Source organism: Sebastes umbrosus, chromosome 2 (genome assembly GCF_015220745.1).
Source record: "Sebastes umbrosus isolate fSebUmb1 chromosome 2, fSebUmb1.pri, whole genome shotgun sequence".
In the NCBI taxonomy this organism is placed as follows: domain Eukaryota; kingdom Metazoa; phylum Chordata; class Actinopteri; order Perciformes; family Sebastidae; genus Sebastes; species Sebastes umbrosus.
Window position 1 is genome coordinate 32,851,758 of NC_051270.1, and position 12,860 is coordinate 32,864,617.

The 12,860-nt window shown below is 40.9% G+C and overlaps 1 protein-coding gene across 1 annotated transcript in view; it reads left to right on the top strand.

Moving 5' to 3' along the window:
- itga11a (integrin, alpha 11a) overlaps positions 1–12,860 on the top strand; it is a 69,937-nt gene that overhangs the window by 29,521 nt on the left and 27,556 nt on the right. The window contains exons 6-13 of the mRNA XM_037760248.1: positions 115–242; positions 1,740–1,888; positions 1,977–2,121; positions 2,645–2,810; positions 4,525–4,595; positions 8,216–8,360; positions 9,198–9,346; positions 11,795–11,938. Of these exons, the coding sequence (XP_037616176.1) occupies positions 115–242; positions 1,740–1,888; positions 1,977–2,121; positions 2,645–2,810; positions 4,525–4,595; positions 8,216–8,360; positions 9,198–9,346; positions 11,795–11,938 (1,097 nt within the window). The remainder of the gene's footprint in view (positions 1–114; positions 243–1,739; positions 1,889–1,976; positions 2,122–2,644; positions 2,811–4,524; positions 4,596–8,215; positions 8,361–9,197; positions 9,347–11,794; positions 11,939–12,860) is intronic.

The window sequence follows — 12,860 nt, forward strand, 5'->3', positions numbered from 1 at the left end:
CAAACATTCAGGGAGAGTTCTTCGTCACAGCAGGGGATTATTTCCTCATTTATGAACATCTGTTTTCTCCATGTGTTCTCTCGTGATTAAGTCCCATCTTTAAATGTTTTCCAGGATGTGAGACCTATATGGACATAGTGATCGTTCTGGATGGCTCAAACTCCATCTACCCCTGGTATGAAGTGCAGGCTTTTCTCATCAACATTCTTCAGAAGTTCTATATTGGACCAGGTCAAATACAGGTGTGTAAGGTGTACTAAAAGAAGATATTGGTAATGGTCATGTTGGATAAATTAAAATACTGGACTTAATTTATACAAAAGTCTTTTCTTTATCTCAGGTTTATTGTGCCTGTGATATGTTCATGAAAGCTTGTTTTTTCAGCCGGTTAGACTGTTATCAGGTCATTAAATGGTCGTTCAGTGGTAATAGGCCTCATAGATGTGGGTCAGAAGGGGCCTGCTACACGCACTAGTAGGTTTTATCATCGATTCACATGGGAGATCACCAAAAGAAGGAATAAAAGAAGACGACAGATACATCTAGCAACCGTAGTAATTATGACAGGAAACGTGTAGTTGTTTGTGTTCCTAAGCATTAAGTTTCACTTTCAAACGTAGTTATTTTAAGGCAAAACACTATGGTTTTGTTCCTAAACTTAACCTAGTGGTTTTGTTGCCTAAACCTAAACTAGCTGTTTTGTTTGTGTTAAAAAAGTAACGTTTCATTCAACATGTTAGAACCAAGGCTGTCAAAATGAACGCGATAGTTATGCGTTAATGCAAATTTGTTTTAACGCCACTAATTTCTTTAACGCAGTAACGCAACTTGCAATTTTTAGGTTGTAGCAGGCTCAATTTTAAAGCTAGATTTTAGATACTGGCAGCATTTGAAACTAGAAAACTTAAGGAATCCATTGGTATGTCATACTAGCCTGTTGCGAAGGAGGCTAAATAACGCTCCAAACTTACACTCAATTTTGAGGAGGAAAAACCAGCATGGCCGTTTTCAAAGGGGAGACTCGTGGGTACCCATAGAACCCATTTTCAGGTCAAGGGAGTCCCTTGACCTGAAAATGGGTTCTATGGGTACCCACGAGTCTCCCCTTTACAGACATGCCCACTTTATGATAATCACATGCAGTTTGGGGCAAGTCATAGTCAAGTCAGCACACTGACACACTGACAGCTGTTGTTACCTGTTGAGCTGCAGTTTGCCATGTTATGATTTGAGCATATTTTTAATTCTAAATACAGTACCTGTGAGGGTTTCTGGACAATATTTGTCATTGTTTTGTGTTGTTAATTGATTTCCAATAATAAACATATACATACATTTGCATAAAGTAAGCATATTTTCCCACAAATCTCCCATTAAGGTACATTTTCAACGGATAAAAAAATGTGTGATTCATTTGCGATTAATTCCTATTAACTATGGACAATCATGAGTTTAATCCAGATTAATTATTTTAATCGATTGACACCCCTAGTTACGGGTTGCGTTTAAGTTTCGCTTTCACTTAGTAGGTGTAGTATGCCCCTACTGACCCACATCTATGATGCTTATAACGACCGATGACACACATTTAATGAGCTGATTACAGTCGAATTGGGTGTTTTTTTTGCAAGCTACTATGCCGGGAGAAAATCATTTTTAAACAATACGGTAGTTCACTGCAAGAAGACGAAGCTCTTATTAATTGTGACGGATCATTGTCATTGTGTTTCTTCGGACAGGTTGGAGTTGTTCAGTATGGTGAGAAGGTGGTCCATGAATTCAAACTCAGCGACTACAAATCTGTCGAGGAAGTGGTGAAGAGAGCGCGCAGCATCGACCAGCGAGGTGGAGAGGAGACCAACACAGCTCTGGGCATCAACGTAGCACGGTACAGTTTGTACAAATGAGCAGCACTGCTTCACCACTCCTGTATTCTGTGATTTATTTAACTGAACCTATCCAACATGTTGTCACAGCTCACAAGCTTTCAAACAAGGAGGTCGGCGCGGTGCCAAGAAGGTGATGATAGTGATAACTGACGGAGAGTCGCATGACAGCCCGGATCTCCAGCAAGCCATCGAGGACAGTGAGAAGGATGGCATCACCCGCTATGCCATCGCTGTGAGTCTGCTAGGCCTATTATTTATCTGGGTTGGATGGCTTATAATTTATGAGCTTTAACTTAGTTTTCTCATGGCTGATAAATTTCCACTGCAGCATTAAAACATCATAAACATTAATGAAGTGACCTCATGGAGTTCAATGAAAAATGCAGGCAAAAACACTTGAGCCCCCTGGAGAGTTTCAAGTACTGTATAAGCATACTGGAAGTGCAGTTAAAGGTGTAAATGATCTCTTCCAAACCACACGCTTCTTTGGTTTGTGCCACTGCAGCTTATAGCACACTTGATCCCATCCAGGGGTTTAGCTGGGCATCTGAGCAAAAACTCTGAAGTCATTTGGTTGAAAACCAACTGGAATCGGTGACAGCGCTGGCATTGGTGTAGAAAACCAAAATCCTCTGAAACCTTCTCAAAGAGTGCTAATGTTAACCTGTTATAGGGCTATTCAAATGTGACAGATTAATTCAATTGACACTCAACTACTTTGTGCACGTACTGATAGATTGATCTTATCTTCACAGGTCCTCGGCTACTACAACCGTCGTGGAATCAACCCTGAGGCCTTCCTCAACGAGATCAAGTACATCGCCAGCGACCCCGACGACAAACACTTCTTCAATGTGACAGATGAGTCGGCGCTGAAGGATATTGTGGACGCACTTGGAGAACGCATCTTCAGTTTGGAAGGTTTTGCAAGGAATTCATTAGAACCACATTACATTACATTAGTCAGACACTTTTGTTCAAAGCAACTCATAATAAGTGCATTCACAAAACAACTAAGAGCGCTTTCACAAGCCAACATTCAGTCTGTTTTAATCAAACTCCGGTGCGGTTCGTTTGGGCGGTTGTGAACGCAGTATTTGTACTCTGATGCGGACCAAAACAACTGGTCCGAGACCGCTTGTTAGAGGTGGTCTCTGATAATTTCCAAGCGAACCAAAACGCAGGCTACCTGTGTGGGCATTTATTGAGATGGACACAGGTAAACTACAGGTTAACATGAGTGGGAGAGGACGGACCTGGACTTTTGCAGAAGTCTGTTGTTTGCTTGACATCTCTGCAGCAGAGAACATACAGAAAATGCTAAATAAAGTCCACAAAATAGTGCAGTTTATAAAGTCATTTGAGATAAACTGGAGGAGAAGGGATTTGCGCGCAAAGCAGATCAGTGCCGAGGAGTCAAAGTGGAAACAATTCCACAGCAATATATCAAAGTCTGAGATTCCCTGCACCGAAGTGGCAGCTCTCGAGACGAAAAAGATAAATTTGCTCCTTCGTACACTCCCCTCAGCAACTTTTTTTCATTTGGTCCGCTTCAATTTGTGCATTGTGAAACCAAACCAGACTAAATAGAAAACGAACTAAAGCATAAATTTCACTCTGATTCAGACCAGCCAAACGGACTATGGCTTGTGAAAGTGCCCTAAAACAACTAAAAGTGTGTTCAGTGCTACAGTGCAAGTTCTTAGGACTATGCAGCAAAGAAACCACTTAGTAATGTACTGCAACATTTGCATGAGCATCTGTTAACTCAGTCTTTGTTGATTTTCATATTTATCTGAATTACAATCACTTTTTTTGGTCAGGTATTAGTACACAAACTGTAGCAGGAATTTGACCCAGGTTATTTTGCTGTCATTGTACTTACACAGAAATAGAAATACAGCTAAACACAAGGACAACAAAGCTGTATACTAAACCTACATATAATTATAATAATATAAGTATATATATAAACAATACAACAAGAAACAAGAACATACACTGTCTATAAGTCAGCAATACAAAAATAATACTGTAGTGAAATGGTGCAGAGTGCAAATACGCTGGAATAAATATTCAATATTGAAATATTGAATATTTATCTTTAACCAAAGGACACGGGGGTTCTCTGTGGAATGATATAAATGTAGATAAACCTTAGATAAAGTCGAAAACCCATGGCCAATTAATGGATCAGCCAATTTAACAGAAAAATGCTGTACAACAATTCTAATATTAGGTTATAAAGTTATTTATCAAGCGGAAATGCCAAATATTGTCTGGTTCCAGTTTCTCAAATATGATGATTATCTGCTTTTCTATGAATGTAAATTGAATATTTTAGTTTTTGGACTGTTGGTTTGATAAAATAAGCAATTTGAAGATGTCACCTTGGCCTGTGAGAAATTGTGATGGTAATTTTTAAAAAGAAGAGATTAATCAGTCATAAAAGTAATCATCCGTAGCAGTGGTAATCCTCTCTAACTAATACTGATAAAATATCTCTTATATGTGAAAAGTCCACATAGAGACTCCAATCCCACGGCTCTTCTAAGGCTTTGATTGCGGTTGGCAGCTTAAATTTCTTTGCTGCTGCAGCGGTTCAAGCCAGTAAAAGAGTGACTTGTTTACACAGGAACCAGTAAGAACGGGACAGCGTTTGGCCTCCAGATGTCTCAGGCTGGATTTTCCGCCCACAACGTCGAGGTGAGTCTGACTCCTGCTACCCCGTCGCCTCATATCATCTGTCAACATGTACAACAGCACACACTGTCTCAATTTCTGGCGCATCATAACTCCTCCCCACAACCTGCCATTTATCACTTTCCAGTCCCCCCCTGAGGTGCCTGCTGTTTGGCCCCAGAGGTTTAGGTCATCCTGATTTAGGAGCCCCTGACAGGAGAAACAGGCCTTTTTCCACTTCAACCATGCAGCGACGGGTAATAAGACACCACTTGTTCCCCAGGGAAGAGGCTGAGACGGGATTGAGACCGTTCTGCTGCAGATCGGGTCGTTTTCCGCTTATTTCACCGAGAGGTTTTTGATTGTATCTGAGAGCAGATAGCTGCAGGTGTGCTGGCTTTGAGGGTGACACAGCTGGAAGAGGGAGATAAGACACATCTCCTCTACTGTACCTGCTGTTCAGGTCATTGATTTTCATTCTTTCCTTTCTGGCTCTATCCAGACTGTTTGCCAATGAAACTGCTTTGATTTTCCAGTTCTCCTTCACAGTGTGATTTGTCAAGGGAGGAATAAATATATCCCATTAATGATGAAAAATAAATATATAGCACATTTTGCAGCTGGGCGGCAGGAATTGCTGGAAAGTCTCTCCACAAGGCCAGATTCCAGAGATGCTCGACAACACCAACCTGAGTGTTGAGAGTAGGATAACTCATTGGAAAGAATGTCGGGCCTTTAAAGGAGAAAAACAGTCCTGAAAGCCCAGATGGTTTTGCTGAACGTGACATGTGCCAACTCCGAAGGCTGCTTATGTCATATGCTATCTATATAGACGTTTCTTGCATCTGCATACACGGCAGTTTCTCTGTCCGCTGTTTGTTTTGTGAACTAAACAATGCTGAAAAATAATATCGCAAGGCTCCGTGCTTATTTGCAAAACTGATTCTTGTATTTACCACAATAAGAATATACTGTACATCACTTGTTTGTTAAGCTGGTATGAAGTGTATATATCCTCTATACACTTTTGTATGTTTATGTACAACCACAAATCTGGCTGAGCCAAAGCGAGGCTCACGGCCGTACATGCAACAGCAGCAGAAATAGGTCACTGGTTTATACTGCAAGGTTGAACTGTTTTGGGGTTTCGTTCATTTACCATGGAAACCATTTTTGACCAAAAACAGACGACCACATTGGCGTAAAGCTGCTGTCAGTGAGTGACGCAGTGCGAGCGTGGTGAGCACACAATTCCATCTTTCAGGAAGGAATCGCCTTCCAGCATAATATGCTCAAACGCTGGAAAATGTGTTGTCGGCATATTGTATACGGCAAGAAAAAAAAACCTGAGCTCATTAAGCAGAGGAACCCTATAATTACAGTGCCAACAGTGATACAGAGTAGGGTGAACCATGGAAGATAGAAAATCCCTCCTCGCGTCTGCAGCTAATTGCACTCCCCGGTTTGTTTCCTTTGTTGAATGACGATTTAAAATACACACTAATCAAGATTTAGCAGTGATGTGATAATGGACTTTAAAGCAGACTTACTTTCTTTGCACCCTGTGGTTTGTGATTTTGTGAAAATGTTGTGCTGAAGCTTTTGTGTTAGCTGGGGAGGGTTGATATTGTATCTCAAAGGGGGAAAAGGATTCTCAATGTTCAACACAGCTGGGCAAATGGAGTAAAACAAAGCTATGTGCTTATTGTGAAATTAAATATAATTTTTTTATGTTCTTCATAATCTATGAAAGACTAAAAGGCCAGGTACACTGTTTCTTCACATTGAAATGGACCGGCATGCTGCTGTATACCGTTTCAACAGAATTGCATTGTTATTGGTTCCATGTTTACTTCCTGTCAGCTGATGTCATTCACATACACTGCAACAGGAAATAAACTGGGACACATTTAGAAAGTTTACGTTTACAACTGTGAAATGGTCTTTAGACCTGAACTGAAGCCGTTATATTGCTGTCTTCACAGCCACCAGACCAGTCATTTTACCTCGAGGAACACAGGAATTGCTGGTCTACCGCTGCATCGATCGGTTAGTTTGTTTAATTGTGTGACTTTCGGATCCGAAATAACGTGGCGTCCACACAGCAGTGCATTGCTCTCCTGTCTGCTTCTCCAAACTGGGAGCATGCCGACTGCCATCTAAGTTACTTTATGTGATGTTAATACACTGACTATAAGGATGTATATATACTTTATATGTAGCAGCATCATCATGCAGAAACCTACAGGTCACGTGGAAAAAAAACTTTTAGAAGGGCTTAAAGGGAAAACAGCGTTTTGATGCTAAATTATACATAGTTTGATCAAAATTTGAATGTTCACATTTGAACACATAAGGAACACCACTGGGAAGCTACAGAATGATATAAAAACCTCCAAAAACCTCTAATGCAGGAGCTGATGGGAAGTAAACTTGGACCAAAGCTGTTGCCTTAGCAACAGAATAGCAATGAAAAGGTCAGTAGAAGAAGAAAGTCAGATTTGTCCAGTATGAAAATTTGATTCATTTAGTTTTTTACTGCCCTTTGTAGTGGGAATTTCATGCTCTTTTAGCGACATCAAGGAAGTCAGTTGATGGAGATGGATGGCTCACATCATCTGAAATTACTGTCTGGAAACAGAGACCTTCAAATTGGCAACTTATTTAGTGAATGCATGGAAGAAAATCTTATATCTGATCATTAAACTTGTTGATCATGTGGACTGATTCACAGCCGGAAGTTGTTCTCTATTGCACTGTAAATATTGATGTTTTATATAGGGCTGGGTATTGGAACTCAATTCCTTTAAGGTATCGACCGAAATAACCTGTACCAAGTAGTATCAAAACCCAGATCTAGGAAAAAATGACTATTTGTATGGTTTTGCTCGCAGCCAATCCCCGCAAGCAGCACCTACAACCCAAGTTGAGCGCGGTGTAGTTGACGGAGTTCGCAGTTCAGCGTGCCGAGATGCCACCAAAATGTTTGAAAGTATGGCTATACTAAATGTTTATGGCGTCTGATAAAAATAAATGTGATGGTGGCGGTATTTTACGCAGCTGAATGCTTCCATTCACATAATGGGTATCAAATAAAGTAGAGAGAAACTGTATTAAATGAAGTGCTACAGTATCACTATAAGAGTTCTGGTATTGGTATTGGCATTGTAATTTTTTTAAACGATTCCCAGCCCTAGTCTTATAATCCCATGAGGGATGGGCCATGAGATGACAGGACACTTATGATAATATTCAGTTGATTCATTCACCTTAAAGTGGGCTAGAGATTGGTTTCTATATCCCTCAACATGTTCTCGTTGTAGCAACATCTGCATGGAAGTGATCTGATGTACTGTCGGGAGAGAGAAAGTGGACGGATACATTTAATTATATTTCCTTCATATTATTTTAAAGTAATCCATAGTGAGAACCTCCCCTGTGTTTATCACTGTTACCAAGATTACATTTCACCACACCATCATTAATCTGACTGAAACTAAGGTGAGCCAAACACACAGGCTGTGCTCCCAAATGGTGGTCACACTTTAAGTGCATCATCATCGTATACAGTAATTACCAGGTTGCGTGCGTGTGCAGCTCTATTACTCTGCTGTTTTGAAGTTAACGATACCCCCCCACTGCAGGATGGGATTCTGGTTGGTGCAGTCGGGGCTTACGACTGGAACGGAGCCGTGCTGAAGGAAACCCGACAGGGGAAGGTGGTCCCACCCAAGAGTTCCTACACAGAGGAGTTCCCTGAAGAGCTCAAAAACCACGGGGCCTACTTGGGTGAGTAACACCCTAGAAATGATTTTAATGGAGTGGAAAAATCATGACTGGATTGTAGTGGTTACGTCTAAATGGGAGAGAAAGTACAATGCTGTCATTGTAATAATGTTGGCTACGCTTGAATACCGTTTATAACATTTGCTCCCACGGCCACCATTCATGTTTACATCCTCTTGTCCGAGTTGAAGACCTGTGGTTTAACACTAACTATATTAGCTGCAACCCATCTCTATAAAGTGTACCCATTGCCCCAGTACTTCCCATCATCCAACCCCATCTCCCTCCACCACCACAGACCTCTGCTTTTACCATCAGCGGTTTGTCTCTGAGCTTATCCACCAGGCTGCCAATGGACGCCATTCTAGACTCAATAGTAATATGAGGTGGAAGCATAATTTTTGGACAGGCAGGGAGAAAGTTAAAGCTGGGAAAAAAAGGGGGTATGGAGATGAGAGATGAAGGTGGAAAAGTATACGGGTAAGTGGAATTTTTAGTGGGAAAAGACGAAATAGAAGAAGAAATCTGAGAAACCTGAGAAATCAGAACATCCAGTTCTGAGTAACTAAACGCAGCTCACGGAGTTCCAACTCCTCAAATTGCAAAGTTTTAAAATTTTTCCTTGAGTCATGCAGAAACCTGCTATGAAATTATACCTAAAGGTCAGGCCCAATCACTCTTGTTACACCTAAACTGTGGAGCAAAGCATAATGCCTCTGGTCTTTATTACAATTTGAAATAATAATTTATAGAACCATAGACAATAGCAGAAACATGTTACTTTGCTCTCTAAAGCTATTTCAAAGGCAGAATTAATGTGTGTGTGTTTTATACAACCAGGTTATACTGTGACGTCCGTGGTGTCGGCCAGAAACGGCCGTCTACTCGTAGCGGGAGCTCCACGATTTAACCACACGGGCAAAGTCATCATCTTCACTCTGAAGAACTCGGGCAACCTCACCATTCTGAACTCCCTCAAAGGCCAGCAGGTACTGTAGCATCCAGAGCATCCTGTAGCACTTCACCTACTTGATAAAAAATGGATCAGCTGTCGGCCAGTTGCTCACTGATGTAGTCCTCATGTCTGCTTTGGAAGAATGCCTCAGTGCAACACGGAATGTCGTAAAACATTGTCATAAAACACTGATGAAGAGCAGCTTAGTTGGTTATAAGAGTCTTTAAAGGGATAGTTTGGGTGTTATGAAGTGGGGTTGTGTGAGGTACTTATCCATATGACGGTCGGAGCAACTCCAGTTTGGAGAAGCAGACAGGAGGTACCGCACGAGAGCAAAGTAATGTACTGCTGTGGACGGGCCGGGCAGCAAAACCTATTATATATAATATAATATATATATATATATATATATAATATAATATTTTCACCATTACCTTGCTGTCAGACAGTTATACAGTCTCCAACGGGGAACTGAAGCTGTTATCTATGCTCTCGCCAAAGCAACCAGACTCCATTGAAAAAAACTGCAATTTTACCTGGAAGAACACGGGAGATGCTACTGCTGCCTTAATCGATTAGTTATCGATCGGGGCAGCAGTAGACCAGCGACTCCTGTGTTCTGTGAGGTAAAATTACAGTTTTTTTCAATGGAGTCTGATGGAGTAGATGGAACGGCTTCGATCTACTGTAGGTAATACACTGACTATGGATAAGTACCTCATAAAACTCCACTTCAAAACACCTGAACTATCCCTTTAAAGCTCCTTTGTGTAGATGTATGTGATTATACAGTAACTTCTTACAAATTATTCTCATGTCATAGGTATTTGTAGAAAAATTAAACAATGCCGGTATTGTCTACGTGTTGCTCTCGGCCCGTTAGCAACACACATTGATGTCTGCCACAGTGTTGTTTTTGATACTACCACTGGGGGGCACTAAAGCCTGACCTTTTTGAATTCTATATGTAGTGGCTTTAAATTGATTAGTACGTAACTCATTAACATTTATAAAAGGTAGAAGTAACTCACAATATGTAGCAAAAAATACATTAATTTTGCAGCAAAATCTATTCTTTCAAATGGAATTGCTGCAATCAGTGGATTTTCTTGCGGGGGCGAAGAAAATATGTGATATTTTTTCTTTGCGTCAAATTGAACTTTGACACACAAATTTGCGTCGTTGATCAAAACAAGCTGTCTTGTCAATGCAGACCTCTGAGGGAGCAGAGACCTGGAGAGCTGGAAATGGAGGAAGCTATTGTAGCTTATTAGCTGTGTTGCACCGTCCACTTTTATTTAACACAGAAACCAGAATCACAACTGGCAGAGTAGGACAATACTTTAGCCAGATTTGGGGGCTAGATATCTTGTATCCAGTATATTCTGTATATTTCACTTTGGAAAGCATTAGAATTATTCCAATTCGTGAACATATAAAATAAGACTAAAAGGCCGGAAAAATGATCATGACATGCAGTATTTTTCAGTGGAAAAGGCCACAAGGATTTTCATTTTGAAATTTAACCCCAATAAAATGACTGCTCAACTACTACAGTACAATGACATAAACGTAACATACTGCACTGATGGTGCAAGTTGACGTGAAGACAAATTCACTTTGATTTGGTGCTATAAATGATTATTGTTGATGTTATATAATGTTAATTTTAGGACTTTGAGTGTACATCAAATCATCTGTTGGGATTTAATCCCACTATTTGAGTCACTTAAATTTAAAAATAATCATCCTCTCAAGGGGACGTGGCTCTGTGTGTTAATGACCGCTACACTCATAACTGGCAGCTCTTCACAGGCTGCAGGCCTGAAGTGATCCTGCAGCAGCTTACATTGTACCTTGTCAGCAACAGCTCATCCAGAACAGCAGATGTTTTTTTTGCAGGAAACTTTCTTGATCTCACAACTCTTGAGAAAAGAGCTTTTTTATTACTATAGGCAGATGTTTCTAATCTGAGAACTAATAGATGAGGTTCCGTCCAGTCCGATGACTGATCCAGTCTTCCTTCGAAAAACTCAGACAGTCTGAGCATCTACAAAATCACTAGGACTCTCACCAGATCCCCATTTGTTTACAATACTCAAGTTCATAAACAACTCCAGATTATCAGTGAATCATCAAACAACATGTGGTTTAACCGCAGACTGTAAATAAGAAGTGGACGTGGTCAGCGTGACATCACCCATTGGTTTGTGGACTGCCGTTTTGAAGCCTCAAATTCAGCATTATGGCCGTCGCCAAGAGGGTGGAGCTAAGTACAACCGAATGCTGAATAAGACATTTTTAGGCGACCAAAATATTACAATCAACTTTCAGACCCGGAGGAAGGTCACTGGGTTCAACAAACAGTGGAGAAGAAGCCAAGAATTGCAGGGAATATCATCACCTAGTTGAATGAATGCTTTTAAAGGATTCAAACTGATGAATAATAAAGATCTTACAATGACATATACGTCTGTTTCAGATCGGCTCCTACTACGGCAGTGAGATTGCACCTCTGGATATCGATGGAGACGGTGTAACTGACAACCTTCTGGTGGCGGCGCCCATGTTCTTCAGCGGAGGCTTGGAGAAGGGAAAGGTCTACATCTACAGAGTGACAGAGCTGGTGGGTATAAAGTCTAAAAACAATACATATAAGAAGGACACATACTGGGATTAATTAATTTCTGCCACAGAATTGGGTCAACACCTGTTCAAACTCCAGACTTTCCCAGTACTTTCTTTCCCACCACCAGAAGTGTCCGGTGACCCTCGCCAAACCAGACTCTGTTGCATTCCTGCTCCACAGTTAACACGCTGACATGCTGCAGGTAGACATTTGACACATGACCTTGTCAAGATCAAATGTGCAGATCAAATGCTGCCATGCCAGCGTGCAGACTTTATTAGATGTGTAGAATGAACTCAACAGGAAAGTATTCTGCCTCTCTCTAAAGCCATTTCCAGCAAACCATTTGGAGGCGAGAACTTTCTTTAATAGAAGGAAATATCCCGGTGCTCCAGGTCTGTCTTGCTCATTGGAATAATAAATCTCTTCAGCTGTTTTGAATCCATTGAGCAGGCATGGACGAGGCATTTAAATATCTGGTGTGGCCCAAACCACATCACAGGTGGCGGGCCAAGCCTAACAGTCAGAAACTAAACACAAACAGAAAGAAATCACTCTTCACGACAGCAAAGCTACATACATGTTCAGGGCCATTAATAATCATGATGTGGTTGATTCAGGTGTTGCTGTCGATGCTGCAGTGATATTATTCTGGGAAACTATTTAAGGTTGGACACCTTGGTTCAAAAATGCGCTCCTGTGGTTACAGTGAATATTACTCATCCACAATGGGATTCTGCAGACCTGACTTGAATAAGCGTGCTGTAGCAATGAGCATATATGGTGCTATCAATTTTTAGCGGTCGGTCCAGACTAAAATATCTCAGCAAAGAAAAAGATGTGTTTTTTATATCTGCCTGCAGGACAGCACCTCACTAGAATATGTAGGTATTATTGAAAAATCTCTGCAATCATTTGA